The following is a 23717-nucleotide window of genomic DNA, read 5'->3' on the forward strand; positions in this document are numbered from 1 at the left end:
ACAAAATCACAGTGTGTGTAAAAAAAAAATTAAAAAAAGACCCCACAGCAGCCTCAAAAAAAAAAAAAGGTGATCAGTGATGCGACACTGATTACCAGTGAGGGGCAGCAGGTGCACAACCTTTGACAGTGCAACTGGCAGGTATATATAAAAAAAAAAAAAAAACCTCTGCACCCCCAAAAAGTTGCTGATCACCTCAGATATAGTGATCAGCACAAAAGGCGGGGGCAGCAGACACAAAATTTAGCACTCTCTATCACTCTCTGTCACTATCTCTCTCTATCTCTCTATCTCTCACTATCTATCACTCTATGACACTGCAGCAGCAGCACTGACAGTTATATATATGAAAAATAACCCCTGCACCCCCAAAAAGTTGCTGGGGGTGCACAAAATGGGGGCAGCAGACACAAAATATAGCAGTCTCTATCACTCTCTGTCACTATCTCTCTCTATCTCTCTATCTCTCTATCTCTCACTATCTATCACTCTATAACACTGCAGCAGCAGCACTGACAGGTATATATAAATATAAAAAAAACCCTGCGCCCCCAAAAAGTTGCTGATCAGTTAATTTATACTGATCAGCACAAAAGGGGGGGCAGCAGTCAGTTATATAAAAAATATATAGCACAATCTGTCACTATCTCTCTATCTCTCTCTATCTCTCTCTCTCTATAACTATATCACACTGCAGCAGCACAAAATATAGCACTCTCTGACACTATCTCTCTCTATCTATCTCTCTCTATCTAACGCTATTACACTGCAGCAGCACAAGTTCACAACACAGGAAGTCACAAGTAGTAACAGGATCCAGGAAGCATCCAGCACACTACAAGCAGTGATGAAGCAGTGATCAGGTAAGTATTTTGCTCGGTTCAGGTCAGTATACTGCGGCAGCTAGGCACGGTGACCGCACTGCACGCAATTCCAGACCGGAATGGCGTCTGCAGTGCAGTCACCGTTAGTTTAAATCCCCCTCCTTGGCTGTGATTGGTCCGTCGGTCCGACGAACCAATCACGGCCTTTGGGGGCGGGCGGGGTGACACCAGTGTCACCCTTACACCCCGCGGTGATTGGTGCTGTACTTTACAGCACCAATCACCTCCGATCGCGTGTCACCGGCGAACGTTATTCGCCGGTGACACAGAAAACGCTGTAATTGGCTGTTCACACTGAACAGCCAATCACAGCGATCGCCGACGGGGGGGCGGCATCGCAGCCCCCCCTGGGCATGCAGGGACATGTCTGCTGTCAGGGACAGCAGACATGTTGAAACTGTCACCGCGTCTATAGACGCGGTGACAGTTACAAGCCATGACGTACATTTACGCCATGTGTCGGGAAGTACTTCCCGACCATGACGTAAATGTACGTCAAATGTCGGGAAGGGGTTAAGACAATTCCAGGCATCTGTACAATGCGGTTGGCAACCTCGGCTATGCAACAAAAGTGCAAATACTCTATTGTAGCAATTCAATTTTTGGGGGGCTCCACACTTAAAGAACTGAATTGTTGCACCAAAATGCACTGGGTTTAGCAGCGCTAAGTGCTGTTTGGGTGCAGTAATGGGACACTTTTTACACATTTCAGGTCGCCATCTTAAGAGGTTGCAAGCTGAAATGTGTTCCTCCGCATCTCTTCACACACAAACGGAGAAACAACTGAATTTCTTTGCCAAGGTGCCATCTAGTGGTAGATGCAGAGAAAAACTATTTGATTGTGCCACTATGTATCTGTTTTAGCTTACACATGTGGAGCATTATGCAGTGCGCTCCTACTATAGTAGTTGGATGTTAATATCTCATGCTGAACACAAGTACAGAGGACATGCTGTTAAATTGAAATCATTTTATATTCCCAATTTTTTTTTTTTAAATGGCAAAATTTAATATATAAAAAGCATAAAATCATACTGTACATTGAACATTTCATTAAGTAAATGGACATGCAAACATGATGACAATTAATAAAAATAAGTATAAAAATTCCGCTATTAGCCTGATTATATAGACAGAACCCTAAGACCACTGCACAGGCTCACTGCTGGGACACCAGCTGGGCTCATATAACTAAGGTTTTTGATTATAAAAGGATTTCAATTTAACAGCATGTCCTATTTACTTGTGTTCAGCGTGAGATATTGTTTAAGTATACATGCAACCACTGGTGCAGTGTGAATCTTTTTCATTGTTTTCTCTATTTTTCTAGAGCCCTAGCAAGCTCTTCACAGTTGCAAGAGCTGATTGGATATATTTATTATTACAGTATTGTTACTATTAACTTACATTCAAACAGTGCCAGGGTTTCCAAGAGTGTGGCTATACCACCCTCTACCCCCCAGCTCCTACTATAGTAGCCACAACTTACTCTTTGCTCTCATGAGCGTTGGTTTGTGGAACAGGCTCAGTCAGCCTCATCTCAAACTCATTGCACCGTAAAGGCATCTGCTGATAGTGGGTTATCAGGGAATACAGACTCTCAAACACCAAGTTATCTGTAAGGAAGAACTTGGGGCTACCGGCCTCCTGTCTAGAGTGTATCCGACAGTGCTGAACTTTTCCATTCCTCCTAGATGACAAAAAGAGAAGATCACAGTCAGAATTCTGACCACTTCACAGTAATGGCTTAATAGATGTACAAAATGATCAATAAACTCATTGCTGGTATTAGCCTACATTAAAAGTTGAGGAAGTCACAGGGGTCAATCCTATTATCCAAGATGATCTTATGCAAGTTATCGCAGCATCAGCCGAGATTTGCACGAAAGTGTTCGTTGCCCCATAGGGCTCCGAACACTTTTGCGTGAAGGCAGGCTGCCGTTACTAGTGTTAAAACACTGTGCACAATAGGACCGACCACTGGTGTCAGACTAGGGTAAGGTCCCACACTAGTACTGCTCCTTTTGTCGCCATGGTGCTCAATATAAAATTATTTAACATGCTGGGGTAAATTAAACAAACTTACCAGAAGGAAAGTGTGTAGTCCCCTACAAAGGTCTCACTTTCCCGCACTAGGAACGAACCATCTGGGGCACCGGTCTCAATGCAATAATCAGTTAGGAGGCGTTCTGCAATGTGTCGCCCATCCCTGCCAGCGCCAAGTTTCCCATGAAACCATTTCTCAGCTGAGTGTAACTCAGAGCTATTACTGGCCTGAAAAGTGAAGTCAAAATGCCATCTACATAAACATAAATGAGGATTGAGGCGAAGACAGACGTGCACTTCAATAATTTACCAGTAAAATAGACAACTGTGATATAGCACATTGGCATTCAATGATTTAACAGTTGAATATAAATCAGGAATGAGGACACTCCAACATTCGAAAAACTTCATTCAAATTATAAGGACGAAAGGTGTAAATGCTACTAATGTACACACTCAGCCCCCTTATTTATACAATAAGGACACCTCCAACAATGACTTGCTGTGGGCAAGGTTTACCAGTGGTAAACACCAGTAAGATACTCACCTCTTTTTGCTCCTCTTCATCATCGTTTGTCTGTCCATCAGTGGTCTCCTCTGAATAGTAGATCTTACTGCTGGTAAGTACGAAGTAGTGAGGATACCATTCCTGATGAAAATTAAGAAAATCACGAGTAAGACATTCACAATGTAAAGAGTGTTGTCGCTACAAAGTTCTAATGCGCCAACTTTCACTCCAATCAATTCATTAGTTTACCTTGTTTCATCATAAACTTTTCTTACAATAAGGGCCCGATTCAGAGGTGGATGCAGGAACGCCCAGTTATTACTATTGATTGTATAGCGGCATCTGAATAAAATCACAGACTGGCAAAGTCCTTTCGCTGTGTACACCCGGATTCAGTATTAAATCCCAGTGGTCGGGATCCAGGCGTTCAAAATCCCGATGCCGGAATCCCGACAAGGGGGGGGAGGGAACGTTGATCGCCCCCTTTTGCGGGCTCGCTGCGCTCGCCACGCAGCGGCCCCGGTGCCTCGCTGCGCTCGGCACAGTCATTTATTCTCCCTCCGAAGGTGTCGTGGACACCCACGGAGGGAGAAAGTGTTGGGATTTAGGCGGTCGGGATTCCGGCGTCGGGATTTTGAACGCCGGGATCCTGACCGCCGGGATTTACACTGCATCCCGTACACCCATGCGTCCAAATGTGCAAGGACTGAGCCACCTGCTTTCAGTGTCACGTTGTACCCTTTGCTGCATCTTTAGATGCACCATCAAAACCTACACAGCCCTATAGGAGGAGCAGTTTCTCCACCCGTAAGTGGCTGAGCATTTGTGTATGCAACGATTTTCACCGCCATGCCTGTGCCATACCCATTACACACCCATAAGTCCGTCCATCTCTGTGCATGTAATAAGACTACTCCCTATCACTGCCCACTGCACAATCACTACACTTCAACCTGCATGTAACTGAAATGTGAACTATGACTCTGCAAGGACATACTCGGGGAGCACAAGTGATGCCATTTTGATGAAAGCACAGTAACAAAAAAACAAAACATGCTCCACTGCATCAGACATTGGTAGGACATGCCAAACTCTGAATCAGGCCCTAAAAACCCTCCAAGTTTACGCAAATCCTGAAGCCTGAGATTTTACAGCTTACGTGATTAATGGGATCCTGCAGGTACAAGATTCCATTTTTTATTGAATTGCTGATATCATTCTCTGAATAAACAGTGGAAGTTGGGATCTCCTCATAGGTGCTGCCTTCAGCTAGTTTCTTGTGCTACACAGTGAAGGGGAGACATTAATGGAAGAAATGTTGTAAGTTACAAGAAAAACAAACACTTTCAAAAGCACCTTTGCCTTTCCATCATCATTATGACAAACACCAAAAATACTGAGACCATTCCAGCAGAGGAAAGGAAGCCCCATGTGTTGGAAGAATGAGGACAGAGGAGAGCTCTCACCTTTATGAGAATTTTGCGTTTAAGATGATTTGGAGATGGGAGGCCATCAGCGTTGACATCCACTGGTTTGGTCAAAAGCATGTCCCCAAATACTTTTTTGAAGTACTGGGCCATATTTCTCTGCTGAGCTATGCTACAATGGTCCTCAATAGACAAGATGACTGGGTATCTAATAAAAGAACAGACAAGTGTATAGTTTGATACATGGCAGGTATGCAGCCTTGTTTGTAGCTCCAAGACCTCTTTCCTATCCCACAACGTACAACAAGTTTTCATATGCTCCAACAGTTTCTAATGTGTGCTCCAAAGTGTGTTTGAAGATGTGTCTTACACTTTGTGAAGAACACCTAGTAATGTACTTCTCCATGAGATAACTAGAAGCTATAAACAATGACCCATTAAAAATAAAGCGGGTCAAAAATGATGGGCCCCTTTACCAAATAATGGGGTAAATGTGTGAAGCTTGGAGATGTGGTATCTATCCCCATAAAGCATGGTATGTGCATGGTGAGATTGCACCAGAAAATCAGCTACAGTATGTAAATGGCCCATTAGTGGCTGGAGCATCATCAACTTGCACATAACGTTCCTTATGGGGATAGATACCACTTCTCCAAACTTCAATAGGCCAAATGCATTCAGCCTTAAAAAGTGATAAAGTGAAGAGTGATAAAGTACCAGCCAATCAGATCCCAACTGTCATTTTTATTAAACACCGCAGTAACAATAAGTAGTAGATTGACTTGTCCTTTATCATCCTCCACTTTATTGCTTGTTAAGGCTTCATACATTTGGCCCATTGTGTTGTACATTCTTTATACATAATTATTGCAATCAAGCAATTTCTATTACTCTCGAATGAGACTTCTGTACCTGTCAACAGGTAGTTTTAGCCCTCATTAATTTATTTATTAACAGTTTCTTAGATAGCACACCTAAATATTCTGCAGCGCTTTACATGGAATATTTGAACATTCACTTCAGTCTCTGCCCCAGTGGAGCTTACAATCTATATTCCCTATAACATGTACACATTCACTTTAGAGTAAAAATTTTTATTGGAAGCCAATTAACCTACCAGAATATTTTTGTATTGTGGGAGGAAACCAGAGTACCCATAGGAAACCCAAGCAAGCACGGGGAAAATATACAAACTCCGCACAGTTAGGGTCATGGTGAAATCGATCCCATGACCTCAGCGCTGTGAAGCAGTAATGCTAACCATTACACCATCCGTGCTGCCCACTCTTGCTTAGCACACTGCTTTAGCTCTTAGGTGTAATGGGTGGCTTCTCCAGACTACATGGTTTGAAACTCTTTCCATAGGTTTTTTGATAGAGTTTGATAGGAGTCAGGATCAATGCTCATAGAAAACCACTTAAAAACAATGTTCTGTTCTTATCCGTTGTTCAGTGCTTTTAGCTGTGTGTTTTGCATCATTATCATGTTGGAGGACCCATGACCTGCGACTAAGACAGAGCTTCCTGATACGGACTGGGAATAAGTGGGAGCGCTAAATGAGTATAGGAAATATCTGTATTAAAATTCTTTATTAACTCATAACCAATTTTAAGATTGTAATAAATATATCACCTATACTAATTTAGCGCTCTCTCACTTATTCACAGTGATGGTCTTATTTTTTAGGGGCTGGCCCGCCCCTTGGTGGTGAGTAATTTGCAGAGTATCATTTGGGTGATTAGTACACCTAGCACCAGGATCTAAATATTTGACTTCTCTTTCTAACACTGGGAAGTATGTTCATTTCACTCCAATATACCTTGATTGTCTTAAGATGTCATTGTGCCTTGCACAGATTCATGGCACACAAGCTAGATCCAAAACACCAAGAGGAAAATTTACTAAGATGTGAGTTCTATTTCACATGTGATGTTGCTATAGGCAACCAATCAGAATCTACTTATTTGTTTAGCTCCTTCTAGAAGATAATAGATGGTATCGGATTGGTTGCCATCTGAAACAGAATTCCCATCCTAGTAATTTTACCCCCCAAGTTTCACAGTAAGTATTGTGTACTTTTCTTTTTTGCAGATTTAATTTATTTTTATCTGTGAACATAGAGTGAATGTGACTTGCCAAAAAGCTTTGGTTTTGACTCATCTGTCCAAAGGAAATTCTCTCAGAAGATATGCATTTATTGTGTTGTTTTTTTTTTATTCCAGTTTGTATTTTTAAAGTGGAGTGCTCCTGTCCCTCAAAAAGTGTCTGATGGTGCGATGAGACACTGATGTACCTTGGTCTTGAAGTTCATCTTGTATCTCTTTGGAAGTATTTTTTTTTGTAACCATTCTCACAAGCCTTCTGTTTAATCTGGGGTAATTTTTCTTCTTGCAACGACTTCCAGAGGGGTTTGGCTACAGTTCTAATGACTACACTTCTTAATAACTGTGACTGTGTAGTCACAGAGAAATCAATATGCTTGTACATGGGCTTATAGCAATTAGGGGTATTCAATGCGACTGGCATGAGGGTTTGTACTGCGAGGATGGCTTTTCCTCACCAAGAACAAGCCATCCTTGTCGTATACAATGAGGATTCCCTGGCAAGTACCAGAGCCAGATTTGCACACAATATATGAGCCATGGGGTACATGCCAGCAATATATATTGCTGGATAGTCGCTGAGTTTTAATAAGAGATGTGCAGAAAAGGTAGCCAGGTGAGGCACTTAACAGTTTTGACCATAAAAATTATTAGAATAACAATAAGATTTTTTTTATATATTCTTTGTATTTTTGACATACTTTATAAACTCAAAACTCCGGCGTTTACGTTAGTATGGCAAGAAAGACTGTGCCTTACCCCACCGCACGCCACTGACTACTACTATCATTTAAAAAGGCTGAATGACAAGAAGATTGAAGACATGGGTAATATTAATGCAAAAAAGCAATTACTTTCAAATGTAACTATAATCCAACTGTTAAAAAGATTTAAAGGAATACCACAAACCTGTCCAGGCCATTTTAGAATAAATGGAGAATAAGCTAAAATGTATCTGTTTTCAGTGTCTAAAAACTCTATTCTATGAAGTAAACAAAAACTGTGCTCATCGTAACGGGAGAAACCATATATCTCCAATTGTAAAGCACGACGGAAAACATTAACATTACAGAAATAACAATGAATAACAAAACCTACTCTGATGTGACAAAGGCATGTTCTTTGATGGTGAAGAGAACTTCAGAAAACTTTATTTTGGTGGTCAGGGTATGTCCATGATAGATGACTGGCATTCCATCTGGTCCATCCCAGCAATCCACTGAAAATGATTAAATCAACAGTTATAGAGCAGTATTCAATGTGTGCCATTTGTTCTGGCAGTTGGAAATATTGGCACACATCTACTCAATACGACCATTTCCGACAGCATTGAAGCCTGTCAGATTCCGCTTTCTAAAAAGTTGAATCTGCATGGTTGAACACGGCTTCTGGATTGTCGACTCTGCGGCAGTTTTGGACCAAATCCACGTTTATGTTGATAATCAGGCATGGAACATTTTGCGACAAAAGCGCTAGGAATTATACAAGACACGACAAAAAAGTTGCAGAATACTTGAATGTCTCCAATGGTTTACAAAAAAAAAAAAAAGTTATTGCAAAAATAGGTTTAAAATAATTACTAACTATTAACTTCCTTGTTTATTTCACAAAATGAAGATGATATACAAATCAAGCATAACTAAGGTTAAAACAAACTCTTTAAGCAATTAATTCCGTTCTGCAAATAAGTAGGCTACTTTTTGTGTTTTAATTTTTTTATTTTCTCTCTTTCCATAACTATATTTATTTGACAACTATACAACTTAACACAGAATGAAAGCCTGGTTTTAAAAAGTGTCTGAACAAACCATGAAAGCAGATTAAATAAAAACTCTAATAAAATTTAAACACTAGACACATTTTGTTTTTCAGTATAAAAGGTTCCTGCAATTGGGTAGTGCTGTAATTAGTAGAGCAGATGCTCGGCAAATAAAGTTGAATGTCATTCTGACTTTTCCTTAATTGAAACATGACATACCAATTGTAATATTAACTGGTCTATAGTAAGAGGTAAATAATTCAAGAGACACCCACAAGGTGGCGCCCCCCAACTTACATTCTATACAACGACAGCCCATCCGCAAACAGCGCGCATATGCTTCAAGGGAGGACTCACTAGAGAACTGGTCCCCTGTTAGGTACCTGTGCATAGAGAAATCATGAACAATAAATTATGTGAGGATTACAATAAACAGCGACAGAACAAACACAGAAAAAGGAAGATATGCAAGAGAAGCAGAGTGTCCGATACAAAGGGTGAGAGGATTAAAAGTGACCAGAAAAAAGAACAGTGGTTTTCTTACGTATTGTGGGAGGATGATATCCAGTAATGGGACAGGGGGTTGTCCATATTTTGGGGACACACGGTGTCCAGCACGGATTCCCATACAGTGTTCTCCTTGGAGAACAGGAATGTAACAAACTGTAAAGACAGAACAACAGACTATATACAGAGCAGAAAGAGAAATTGAAATGCTAGATAACTAAGCTAAGCTAACAAATCATAAAAGGACATCAGACTTTTGGATCCTCACATACCTCCTCCAAGGTGAAGTAGGGTTCTTCTATCTCTCTCAGAGGGTCACGCAGGAAGTGGAACATGAACTCTTGGACCTGAAGCTGGTTTGCTGCCCACATCTCCTGTAAAGGGTAGGAATTATGGTCAGAGGAGGGTACAGAGAAGGAAAACCTCATACATAAATCAGAAAAAACAAGGAGAGGTACATTCTGGGTAAATAAAATAAAAAAATATATATTTGTGCAGCTATTGCAAAATCGTTATTTCAGGTCCATGCGTAACACTGGATTAAGTGACTGGAGTGAGCAGTCTGGACACTTTAAAAAATTGATGCTGAAACACAGGCTCCTCTCCCAAAAATATCCTGAATAGTATTCAGTTTTCTTACTAACAAAGCACCAAACCAAAGAAAAAGACAAAACGTACAAGGGTGATAAGGACACTCATCCAAAAAATATATAACAAAATAATAATAATAATAATAATAATAATAATAATAATAAATAAAAACCCTCCTTCATTCACTGGCAGACACAGACATCCCAAAGCAGTTCATAAAGGGCAGGAGTGCTCCTGTGCAGTGCAAAGTACCTTACAATGAAAGCTACTATATTTTGATGTACAAAAAATGTAACCCAGAAAACAAACCATTTTTTGTGATTGAGACTTTTAGTCCCAAATAAGATTGGAAAATTATAGTCTTATAACACCGAGCAATATATTACTTAGGTCCCGGCCATCCCTACTTACAGAAATCACATAACCTGAAAAATTCATCCTTATGACCAGTGGCGGATTTTACTTATGGGCTGCAGGACTGCAGCCCATCCAGGTAAAATCTGCCACCCAGCTCAGTGTCAGTGAAGCCAGATGCAGCCCGTCTCCAGGAGAAGTAGCACCCTCCACTTAAAATAACATTTCATATGGAGAACCCTGCAAAGTCCGCAAAGACTTAATTCAAGTCCAAAGGAACAACCAAGGGCACATAAGGAGGTTGAAAAGGCACACACTGCAAAAACAGGTGTACCTCTTGGTTAAGGCCAAAAGTATTTTGAAAAAGTATTCCACCCCTTTCAGACATCAGAGCTAACCCTGGTAAAGAGCAGGGTCAGGGACCAGATCCTTTGTCCCAGGTATTCCCATATGCAGAAATCCCAGTTTGATGCACATTCACATAGCTCCATTCACAGTAGATAACGTAAGTCTTCCAGACTTGGTAATAAAAGTTTGGACTGATATTTTAAAATAGTATGTGCCATATTGTCAGCTAATCATTTGTCTTTTAACAAGCAAGCTTCAAACAACCATGCCGTGAAAGCCTGACAAGGGACCCTGAGTGGACAGCTCTGTCCAGTGAGAAAGAAGCCACAGAGTCAAGAATTATCAGTAGGTCCAATCTGGAGCGACTAGAATTAACCAGGCACCCAGCCTCCCTTTTTAATTTCTTAAGAGCGCTAGGTAATAGCTATCTTAAGGAACAGGCAAATGAGAAAAAAAAAATTAATGGACCACCAATTGCATCTGCCATGTAAAGAGAGGAGGAGGCCCTTGTGCCGGCTCCTGCTGCCAGGCCTCCTCCTCTCTGCCAGGAGCAGTAGGGTCTGGGCACTAGAGCACTTAGACCCTATTGCGCATATGTAGATCAATGGAAAATGGCCTCCACAGCCTATTTTGGCAGCACTCCTGCCACTGCCGCTGGACCCTGGAGGATAAGTATTACAAAAATTGCTGCACTGCACCCATTATAGATAAGCCACTGAGAGAACCTGCTTTTAACAACAGGTAGACAAAGACTGTAAATATAAAGTATACAATAAATTGAGACAGTTTAGGCTGGGTCCTATTGTTAAATAGTAAGAGCCACATGATAATGGCTCTTACACACACATATACTTAAACTAAGAGCAGCCTAACTAGAACAACCCCATAATGCTCAATATAACATGTCAGGACCAGCACCTCCACCTAATCTTAGCTTCCTCGTGCCTCTCACAACAGAAATATATACTGGCAGACACTCAATCAGTTTAGTAATACGACTCAGGTGAAAAAGGGAGGGGTAATACAGTAAGTAAGAAAAAAACCCGAATTGGTTCCCCAGCACACTGAATGAGATCAGTAACCAGATTTAAAAACCACTATAATTAACTACAGGACCCAGACTGGGATCAACACAGGTTTGGGGTGCAGTGCCCCTGGATTGGAGTGGCTGGTAGGCTCTTTGGGTAGCACACAATTACATTCTAACTAATCTCATCACTTACACTATTCCATTATATTTAAATTACATCACTTTTATATTATAATTATTAACAAGTGTTTTGCAGCGCCATACAAAGGAACAGTACAAAGACACAAATCTTAGCATTAATTACATTGAATAAATAACAGAAATAGATTACAGGTAAATAGCGCCACAGTTCAATACACATTACAGCTTAAATATAAGTAGTGAGGACTAGATCAATGTACTACTAGAGGCTTGTGGCCAATAATGGAGATGAGTATGTGGACAGAGATGGTCGCTGAGTGTCTGAGTATAGGAGAGCTGTGAGTGAAATGATTATATCACTTCTTGTATACAGCTCTGGATTCTTTTCAACATTTACAATTTTTTCACTGGTGTGCTGCTCTGGGCTTTCTGGCCTATGCAGACTTGGTACTTATGTAGTATCTGGGCGCACGATTTTAAAATCGGGTCGGAAAAATTGTATCGAATCGCATGCGATCCAATGCGATTTTCCATAGGATTCAATGTTTACATAGACCTGTTCATTTCCCCACTATCCAAGTGGGCATAGAGTTGATTATATAAAGCGTGGCGAGCGCAGCAAACCACCGAGCCCGAAGTGTGGCGAGCCCCGCGAGGGGCCGCGGATTACTTAAAATGTTTTCTGCGACCCCTCGCAGGGCTCGCTGCGCTCGCCACGCTATATAAAATCAACTCTATGCCCACTTGGATAGTGGGGAAATGAACAGGACCTTCTTAACATTGAATCCTATGCAAAATCGCATGGAATCGCATCTGATTGTATGCCTTAACCCCTTCATGACAGAGCCAGTTTGTGCCTTCATGACAGAGCCCTTTTTTTCAAATCTGACATGTCTCACTTAAGTGGGGATAACTTTTTTTTGCTTTTACTTATCCCAGTGATTTTGAGATTGTTTTCTCGTGACACATTGTACTTCAAGTTAGTGGTAAATTTTGGTCGATACAGTCTGTGTTTTTTTGTGAAAAATACCAAAATATCGTGAAAAAATGGAAAATTTAGCAATATGCAAAATGTTAAATTTTCTGCTTGTGAGACAAATAATCATACCACTCAAAATAGTTAATAACTAACATAGACCATATGTCTACTTTATGTTGCCATCATTATTTCAACCCCCTTTTCATTTTTTTGGACACTAGGAGGCTTCAAATATGACTAGCAAATTCTCAAATTTTCAAGAAAATTTCAAACACTGATTTTTTTAGGGACCAGTTCAGTTCTGATGTGACTTTGAGGGACTTGTATGTGAGACACCCCCATAAATGATGCCATTTCAAAAACTGCACCCCTCACAGTATTCAAAACAGCATTTTGGAAGTTTGTTAACCCTTTAGGTGTTTCACAGGAATTAAAACAAAGTGTAGGTGAAATTTCAAAATTTCTTTTTTTTTGCAGAGTTTCAAATTTAATACATTTTTCTAACAAATACAGTAGATTTTACTAGAGAAATGTGACTAAAAATTGATTCCCCCAATTCTTGTGTTTTCAAAAATATCCTATATGTGGCCCTAGTGTGCACGTTGACCAAACCACAGGCTTCATAATAGAAGGAGCACCTACTTGATTTTGGAGCCTCCTTTTTATGAGATTTTTTTTTAGGCACCATGTAGGTTTCTAGGCACCATAAGTGCTAAAAGTTAGGAACCTTCCCCACAAGTCACCCCATTTTGCAATCTACACCCCTCAGGGAATTCATCTAGGGGTATAGTGTACATTTCAAACCCCCAGGGGTTTCACCAATTTTGGTACAACTGGGATGTGAAAATGGAAAATTACATTTTTTTACACAAACATGCAGTTCTGGCTCAAAATTTTTCATTTTCACAAGGAATGAAGGAGACAAAGCACCCCAAAATCTGTGCCCCAATTTCTCCCGAGTACGGCAATGCCTCACATGTGACCAAAAAATACCAGTGGGGCGCATAGCAGGACTCAGAAGGGAAGGAGTGATTTTTGGATTTGGCAGCACAGATTTTGGTGGAATGAATGGTGGGTGCCATGTTGCATTAGCAAGACTCCCAAAGCACCAATACAGTGGAACCCCCCCACAAGTCACCCCATTTTGCAAAGTACACCCCTCAGGGAATTCATCTAGGGGTATAGTGTACATTTCAAACCCCCAGGGGTTTCACCAATTTTGATACAACTGGGATGTGAAAATGGAAAATTACATTTTTTTACACAAACATGCAGTTATGGCTCAACATTTTTCATTTTCACAAGGAATGAAGGAGACAAAGCACCCCAAAATCTGTGCCCCAATTTCTCCCGAGTACGGCAATGCCTCACATGTGACCAAAAAATACCAGTTGGGTGCATGGCAGGACTCAGAAGGGAAGGAGTGATTTTTGGATTTTGCAGCACAGATTTTGGTGGAATGAATGGTGGGTGCTATGTTGCACCAATACAGTGGAACCCCCCCACAAGTCACCCCATTTTGCAAAGTACACCCCTCAGGGAATTCATCTAGGGGTATAGTGTACATTTCAAACCCCCAGGGGTTTCACCAATTTTGATACAACTGGGCAGTGAAAATGAAAAATTACATTTTTTTACACAAAAATGCAGTTCTGGCTCAAAATTTTTCATTTTCACAAGGAATGAAGGAGACAAAGCACCCCAAAATCTGTGCCCCAATTTCTCCCGAGTACGGCAATGCCTCACATGTGACCAAAAAATACCAGTTGGGCGCATGGCAGGACTCAGAAGGGAAGGAGTGATTTTTGGATTTGGCAGCACAGATTTTGGTGGAATGAATGGTGGGTGCCATGTTGCATTAGCAAGACTCCCAAAGCACCAATAGAGTGGAACCCCCCCACAAGTCACCCCATTTTGCAAAGTACACCCCTCAGGGAATTCATCTAGGGGTATAGTGTACATTTCAAACCCCCAGGGGTTTCACCAATTTTGATACAACTGGGCAGTGAAAATGAAAAATTACATTTTTTTACACAAAAATGCAGTTCTGGCTCAAAATTTTTCATTTTCACAAGGAATGAAGGAGACAAAGCACCCCAAAATCTGTGCCCCAATTTCTCCCGAGTACGGCAATGCCTCACATGTGACCAAAAAATACCAGTTGGGCGCATGGCAGGACTCAGAAGGGAAGGAGTGATTTTTGGATTTGGCAGCACAGATTTTGGTGGAATGAATGGTGGGTGCTATGTTGCATTACCAATACAGTGGAACCCCCCCACAAGTGACCCCATTTTGCAAACTACACCCCTCAGGGAATTCATCTAGGGGTATAGTGTACATTTCAAACCCCCAGGGGTTTCACCAATTTTGGTACAACTGGGCTGTGAAAATGAAAAATTACATTTTTTTACACAAAAATGCAGTTCTGGCTCAAAATTTTTCATTTTCACAAGGAATGAAGGAGACAAAGCACCCCATAATCTGTGCCCCAATTTCTCCCGAGTACGGCAATGCCTCACATGTGACCAAAAAATACCAGTTGGGCGCATGGCAGGACTCAGAAGGGAAGGAGTGATTTTTGGATTTGGCAGCACAGATTTTGGTGGAATGAATGGTGGGTGCTATGTTGCATTACCAATACAGTGGAACCCCCCCACAAGTGACCCCATTTTGCAAACTACACCCCTCAGGGAATTCATCTAGGGGTATAGTGTACATTTCAAACCTCCAGGGGTTTCACCAATTTTGGTACAACTGGGCTGTGAAAATGGAAAATTACATTTTTTTACACAAACATGCAGTTATGGCTCAAAATTTTTCATTTTCACAAGGAATGAAGGAGACAAAGCACCCCAAAATCTGTGCCCCAATTTCTCCCGAGTACGGCAATGCCTCACATGTGACCAAAAAATACCAGTTGGGTGCATGGCAGGACTCAGAAGGGAAGGAGTGATTTTTGGATTTTGCAGCTCAGATTCTGGTGGAATGAATGGTGGGTGCTATGTGGCATTAGCAAGACCCCCGATGCACGGTGAAATGATGAACCTAATAATCCATCGATGTGTGGTATATTTTGAAACACTCCTTTATACATAGGCCGGGTTTGTCGGGGCAAGTTTCACAGTGGAAAATAGTTTCCTTTCTTATTCCCTTTTTATAGCAAACTTTGCACCTTTTTTGTGTCCTGCCCTTTCTTGCAGTGGAGGGGATTTCGTTGGGAAAATGCTGCCCTGGTACAATACGGGGGCCAGTACTAGAAGTACTGGGGCCCTCTGCCTGCTGGTTCCCAAATATTAGGCCCTTTATGACTTCCTCTTGAAAGTGCATAAATGTCCCCCTCTGGCCGGTAGAACGGAATAGCACGTAAGCGTTATACAGTGCCATCTGGATGATATACACGGCCAGCTTCTTGTACCAGATATTTGTTTTCCGCAGGGCACTGTACGGCTTCAGTACCTGATCTGAAAGATCCACTCCGCCCATGTACTTATTGTAATCTAGGATACAATTTGGTTTTGAGGTGTGGGTACTGGTACCTCGTACAGGGATGGAGGTGGTACTGTCTCCATGAATTGTTGTCAGTATAAGGACATCCCTCTTGTCCTTATATTTGACCAACAACATATTTTCGGTGCATATTCCCCTGCTTTCACCCCTTCTCATTACTTGGGCAATGTGCGTTTTGGGGAGGCCTCTTTGGTTCTTGCGCACAGTACCGCAAGCTGCTGTACCTCTTGAACCAAGGGCCTTAAACAGGGGGATGCTGGTGTAAAAGTTATCCACATAGAGGTGATAACCCTTATCCAGGAAGGGGTGCATTAAATCCCAGACAATTTTGCCACTAACACCTACGAGGGAGGGGGGGCATTCTGGCGGTTCAATTCTTGAATCCTTCCCTTCATATACCCTAAACTTGTGGGTGTACCCTGTGGTGCTTTCACACAGCTTATACATTTTTATGCCATACCTTGCCCTCTTACTGGGAAGGTACTGGCGGAATTTAACCCTTCCTTTAAAATGTATAAGGGACTCGTCAATACAAATAAATTTTTCAGGGATGTATAGCTCTGCAAATTTGGCACTGAAATGATCAATGACCGGCCTGACTTTGAATAGCCGGTCAAAGGTGGGATCATCTCTGGGTGGGCACTGTGCATTATCGGTGTAATGTATAAATTTATGGATTGCCTCAAAACGAGTCCGAGTCATGGCCATACGGTAAAATGGGGTGCTGTACAGAACATCTGTACTCCAATATTGCCTAATTTGTGGCTTTTTTACTATGCCCATATGAAACACCAGACCCCAAAACGTCATCATCTCTACTGCATCTACAGGGGTCCACCTAGCAAATGATGACGTGGGGTTTTGAGCAATAAACTGCTGGGCATATAAATTAGTTTGGTCCACCATTAAATTTATAAAATCATCAGAGAAAAATAATTTGAAAAAGTCAATTTCTCTGAGACCTGTGGAATCAAATTGGATTCCTGGCATGGCCAAAAACTCAGGAACCTGGGGCTCAAAATTGTCTGGTGGTGGGGTCCATACGAGATCAATTATTGGGGGGGGGTCTCAGCTGCTCTACGGGGGCGTCTTTGAGGGGGTCCCTCATCACCAGAGGAGGAAGAGGAGCTTAAGACGAATCCTTCAAATTCCCCGCTTGCCTCACTGGCTGTGTCAGAATCAGAGGCAAGCATGGCATATGCCTCCTCCACTGAATACATTCTTCTGGATGACTGGGATGACATTTGGGATGACATTTTTATTTTTGTGTTACTGGTAGTGAAATGTTTCAACACGTGTATAGTGTAGGGGGGGGTACAAACTTTATTTCAACCCGGGGGGTATGTAGTGTGTTGTGTGTATGTAGTGCAGAACAAAAAAAATACTTTATACAAAAAAAAAAAATTGAAGGGGTTAAAAAAAAAAAAAATTGAAGGGGTTAAAAAAACAAAAAAAAAGGTCCTGCGCCAAAAATTGAGCACAGATGTTGGTCAGTAACGTCTGTCACTGAACAGCGCTCAAAGGCAACAGGAATTTGATCAAAAAAAAAAAAAAAAATAGATCAACCCTGTGCCGAAAAAGCTGATCAGTGATGTACGTCACTGATCAGCGCACAGTGGCCACAGGACACCCACAAAATCACAGTGTGTGTAAAAAAAAAATTAAAAAGAGACCACACAGCACCCACAAAAAAAAAAAAAAAGGTGATCAGTGATGCGACACTGATTACCAGTGAGGGGCAGCAGGTGCACAACCTTTGGTGCAACTGGCAGCAACTGACAGGTATATATAAAAAAAAAAAAACCTCTGCACCCCCAAAAAGTTGCTGATCACCTCAGATATAGTGATCAGCACAAAAGGCGGGGGTAGCAGACACAAAATATACACTCTCTATCACTCTCTGTCACTATCTCTCTCTATCTCTCACTATCTATCACTATCTATCACTATCTATCACACTGCAGCAGCAGCACTGACAGTTATATGTATAAAAAAAAACCTGCACCCCCAAAAAGGGGGGGTAGCAGACACAAAATATACACTCTCTATCACTCTCTGTCACTATCTCTCTCTATCTCTCTATCTCTCACTATCTATCACTATCTATCACTATGACACTGCAGCAGCAGCACTGACAGTTATATATATAAAAAAAAAACCTGCACCCCCAAAAAAGGGGGGGTAGCAGACACAAATCTCTCTATCTCTCACTATCTATTACTATCTATCACTATCTCTCACTATCTATCACTATCTATCACTATGACACTGCAGCAGCAGCGACAGTTATTTATATATAAAAAAACCCTGCACCCCCAAAAAGGGGGGGTAGCAGACACAAAATATAGCTCTCTCTGTCACTATCTCTCTATCTCTCTCTCTCTCTCTCTCTATCTCTCTATCTCTCTATCACACTGCAGCAGCAGCAGGAAGTCTCAGGAAGTCAGATCCAGGAAGCGTCCAGCACGCTACAAGCAGTGATCAAGTGATCAGGTAAGGTATTTGCAAGGATCAGGTAAGTATTAGCAAGGATCAGGTCAGTATCACGGCAGATAGGCACGGTGACGGCTCTGCACGCTACTCCAGACCGGAATGGCGTCTGCAGCGCAGTCACCGTTAGTTTAAATGTCGCGCCTTGGCTGTGATTGGTCCGTGGGTCCCACGGACCAATCACAGCCTTGGGGGCAGGTGGGGTGAGGGTGGGGTGAGGTGTCATCGTCACCGATGACCCCCTCATGCCCCCTGACGCCCGGCGGTGATTGACACCTGTGTTACCAAGCGTCTGATTCGCTGGTAACACAGGAAAACGCTGTGAATGGCTGTTCACACTGAACAGCCAATCACAGCGATCGCCGACGGGGGGGCGACATCGCAGCCCCCCCTGGGCATGCAGGGACATGTCTGCTGTCAGGGACAGCAGACATCGTCCCTCTGTCACTGCGTCTCGAGACGCAGTGACAGTTTAAAGTCATGACGTATATATACGTCATGGGTCGGGAAGTACTTCCCGGCCATGACGTATATATACGTCAAATGTCGTGAAGGGGTTAAGGTAAGGCATACAATCACAAAATCGGGTGCCCAGATACTACATAAGTACCGCAGATTGGGTGCTGCACCAGATTCAGTACAAAATTCCGGCTGTTGGAATCCCGGCAGTCGAAATACAGACGCCGGAATCCCGACCGCCAAAATACCGACATGGGGAGGCCTTGGATCACCCCCCCTTGCGGGCTCACCATGCAGCGGGCCCGGTGCCTCGCTACACTATTTTATTCTCCCTCTATGGGTGTCATGGACTCCATAGAAAGAAATTGCTGGCATTGCGGCAGTCACGATTCCGGCGTCGGTATTTCAACTGCTGGGATTCCGACCGCCAGGATTTTGACTCCATCCGGCTGCACCCCAAGCCTATATATAGCAATAGGGACCCCCAATACTCAGAGAAGGCTTGACGTATGGCTTGGGGGGGGGTTACCCATGTATTTGCAAATATATGCAATTAAGATCTCTGAATCTACTATGTGGTTTTTAAATCAGATTACTGATATCATTCATATGTTTGGGGAAACCAATTTGTTTTTCCAAGCCAAAAATATAGCTATGAAGAGTGACTTCAACAATTCTTAATCATCCTATCTGAATGGTCACTTATTCTGGTTGGTCCGGACGGATTTACGGACTGAAACAGAGTGTACTTAGCCCCGCCTTCCGTATGGATCGCTCACACCGTCCGAACACCTACTCCATCTGTGAGAACCTCCCCCATCATTCGATGGTCGCCGACCATCGAATGCTGGACCGAGTGGTCAGGCAGCACCGAGAGCTCCAGACCACTCGGGCATTTCACCGTGCAAAAGCAGGGATATGGGCGGGCAGCTGGCATCCGGATATGCCATATGTCCGCCCCCCTCACGTGCGTCACGGCCGCATTACCATACGTACGCCCAGCGTTTTCATGGGAACGCCTATGAAACGCGGGGTGTACGCATATGTTAATGAGCCCAAACAGCCCTTCACGCCCCTCTCCACCCCCTGTTCGGATTGTACAGAATTCACGCCATATTCGGACATGCACGGTGTTCAGACATGCGCAGATACGCCTCTGCACATGCACAAACACCAACCATCGGCCGTCCGTACGCATTCGGAGCCATCCGAACCAACCAGAATAAGGCCCTTAATGACATAGCAGTTTACACCAATTCTGGTTCCTAATAGAAGAATCCACAATGGTAGGGGACTCCAACAGTTGTAGCAGCCATGGGGAGCAGGTACAGAACTTGGATCCTATGGAAAAGTTTTAAATTCCTGTCAGGCTCTGACCGTCTCCTTTAATAGATCATTCAGATCGGAGAACAAATCCAACTGCCTTTTTAAAAGGAATAGTAGCATCATAACAAATCCTCTTAGAACTGCAAAACCTGCATAATAACTATGAACAAACCTTCCTATTCTCCATATTACCAGGATCTTCATCTAACTAAAAAGACAGCTTCTTATCAAAAATACTCCACCTCAGTATTAGTGCTTTTACAAGACATGACGGATCCTGGAAAATTAATCTTTCAGGTCCTGGAGGTGGAACTTGCCAAAAAGTCACTAAAAAAAAAAGAGGACACTTGTACATGCTCCAGAACAAAGTGGGCTAAATATCCATCCCAAGCTGGATATTTGGAGACCACTGAAGCAAGGAAGGATTCATACACCACATTCAGATTTTTGACAGACCCAGAAACAGTAGTGGGTCTGCTAGCTAGCTGCTTGGAAAGCTCCAACATTGCCAGTGTGGGGGATTTGTCAGAAACACAGGTTCAACCAGAGCTCTAAAAATGAGACTTAAGAGCTTGGACCACTATTTCACAAGCTGCACAGATCTCTCCTTGGTTATGCATGGAACTTAGAAATATAGCTGGACATTTGCTACCCTTTTCAGAGGAGAGGTTGCCTTTCCTGCTCATAAAATAGATTATATGATAAAGCATCAAATAAAAAATAGTGTACTTTACTTTTATAGGATTGATAATATAATTAGACCCAAGTCACGTAACAATAGTAACGACCACCCCAGATATTGCACAAAAAGGTAGCGATAAAGAGCAAAAGAAGAAGCGTATGATCACCGGGGTGGAGAGTCGGGACTGGCCGGAGGTGAGCACCTGGGGGGGAAGCGATAGGGGGTGCCCCTAGAGGTGGTGCACAGCTGGAGCCACCACTGGAGCACTCCTATTAAATCAGTGGCATGCCTGGAAATTTCTCCGAAGAGCCGGAAGTGCAGCTCAGCCCAAGAAATTTCCGGGCATACCACCGAAGTGGTTAATATTGCAGGCAGGCCCAAAGGAGTCACACCAAAATAGGACGAGTATTGGAAACCCCTTCCCTTGGTCCAACAAAAGTATGCCATTATACCTACAGCCTCCAACACCCCGCAATAGTACACCTGCCTAGTACTAGCAACCACAAGATGCCAACACCTGAACTCCTAGACCCCTCTGCTGAAGGCAGCCGGCTGAGAGAAAGGAGGAGGTAGGCAGCTTAGCAATGGTTATCTGCTTAAAGCAATAGGGAACCTCCTACGAGATCCAAAGCCAGGACTAACCTAGACGCCCTGGAATCTCAGAGGCCTCTGTGGTAGTTCATAGTGAAGCCAGATATGAAAACATGTAAGAATCAGGCCACTTGCAACACAGCGACCGCTTGTGAGTGTGCCATGGCCCACTTCAAGTGTTTCAAAATGGTGAAATTGAAAAAAAACAAAACAAACAAACAAAAAAGAGCTAAAAAATGTTTTGTCAGACAGGAAGATGCCTGAATTTCAGCCACCATTTTAAGTGTCCAGGCTCCTCAATCCACTCACCTAACCCCAGAATCTCAAGTGTCCCCTCTCGTTGCTGAAGGAGAAAAAAAGAACCAATCGGATTTGCTTCCACTGCTTTCTAGGTATAATTTCCAAGAATCTCTGCCTGCTGCCAAATTGTCAGTGGTCACCAAGGAACACTGGGCGCTGTACATGGATTGCTGCAGTAAAGTGTCTGCAGATCCATAGACAAGAAGATAAACAGTTATAACATCAGGGATCATGCAAAGCCCCCAAATGTAAACACCAAATGATCTAGAGTTTATCATAATAATGAAAAGTGCCAGGTAATTTACATGTTCTGTTGCCATTGTAACAAAATATCTAATGACATTAGTTTCTTAATAATGCCACACATACCTACAACTCTAAACACATCTATACAAATCATCGCAAAACAATAAAAGCTACCCTACACTACAATCTGACTTCTGCTGCCAACATCAGTGCAGTCACCACTCCTATACAGAAGCAGTCGTGGATATTTACCTTTTGATATTCCAGGAGAAAGTTCTGGAAGTCCAGTAGTGATACCCGGTACAGCTCTGGACGCTCTCCACCTCTGATATAAAACAGAGCTGAAAAAATAAACTGTCTTCCCATTCAACCAGTCTCTCATCCCCCTACTATGCTGCAGCAACATATAGATATACTGCATGGAAACCCTTTATTTTACAGTTGTTAAATTTAAACAAAATAACATAATATTATGCTCGTTTATCAAGAAGCAACTGAAGTCTGTATTAATCCTACAAGTCCAGAAAAAGTTCACTAGATTCTAAACCTTCAATGTTTTCTAAATCAAAAATCGAAATGGAAGGCTTAGAACCAAGATTATCGGATGAGCCCAGTAGTAAATTAATACAGATCAAATAAAAAGCATTTTCTATTTGCATTACTTCTATGCATCATGCAGTGGGAAAATGGAATATGAATGAAACAGGGACAGGACACTAATAAAATAGAAGCAGGCATGAAAACAAAGGACTGTAAACGAAAGCGTTCACAATACAGTGTGAAAAGAGGGGAATATACCAGATAGGAGTGATTGATTAGGTAAGAAATGAACCAGGAAATAATTGTGTCACTAAGGCCAATGAGGTGATGGGAGGTGCAGCAGAAGAGGCTGATAAACAATATTGACAATAAACACAAAACCAGGCTTTAACCTAGACATCCTTATCCTTTTCAATTGAATATATTGGATTCATAATAAATTATTGTTTTGTATAAATTGACAGTGTAACATTGTGATGTGTATTTTCTTTTGGAGTTTTTCTTTAAATAAAAACGGCAAAAAAAAAATCTAAGAACAAATTGGTCTAAAATACTTCTGTCCTGGCTGTGTGTCAGACAGAATTCCCTAATCACCAGTCAGATTTACATTTAATTTAGCAGATTTCTTTAGAAGAGCAGAGTACTGACTTAAGGTTCCCATACATTACTGTGATGTATCGCAGCACTGTATGGCTATCCAAGCCCCCCGGGACCTTCCCGTGAAACAGGAGCGGTGCTGGGAGGGGGGCAGTTGGGGGTCAGACGGTAGCAGGTCTGACACGCACGGGACCACACATCCAATTTGGGACAATTTCTCATGGATCAGGGGAAATCGCCCCAAATCGGACTAGTGTATTGGGGCCATTATACATGAAATGTATTCCCAGTTCGCATAAAATA

The 23717-nt window shown here is 42.3% G+C and overlaps 1 protein-coding gene across 2 annotated transcripts in view; it reads right to left on the reverse strand.

The window, feature by feature from the left end:
• PLCG1 (phospholipase C gamma 1) overlaps positions 1-23717 on the reverse strand; it is a 105734-nt gene that overhangs the window by 26997 nt on the left and 55020 nt on the right. For both annotated transcript variants that reach the window (XM_083147709.1, XM_083147708.1), the window contains exons 8-17: positions 22530-22602; positions 9506-9607; positions 9271-9389; positions 9024-9109; positions 8066-8186; positions 4905-5073; positions 4598-4720; positions 3478-3579; positions 2971-3158; positions 2374-2574 (exon numbers count right to left, since the gene is read on the reverse strand). In XM_083147709.1, the coding sequence (XP_083003835.1) occupies positions 2374-2574; positions 2971-3158; positions 3478-3579; positions 4598-4720; positions 4905-5073; positions 8066-8186; positions 9024-9109; positions 9271-9389; positions 9506-9607; positions 22530-22602 (1284 nt within the window). The remainder of the gene's footprint in view (positions 1-2373; positions 2575-2970; positions 3159-3477; positions 3580-4597; positions 4721-4904; positions 5074-8065; positions 8187-9023; positions 9110-9270; positions 9390-9505; positions 9608-22529; positions 22603-23717) is intronic.

This window comes from Crinia signifera, chromosome 6, assembly GCF_055691185.1.
Source record: "Crinia signifera chromosome 6, ASM5569118v1, whole genome shotgun sequence".
In the NCBI taxonomy this organism is placed as follows: Eukaryota; Metazoa; Chordata; class Amphibia; order Anura; family Myobatrachidae; genus Crinia; species Crinia signifera.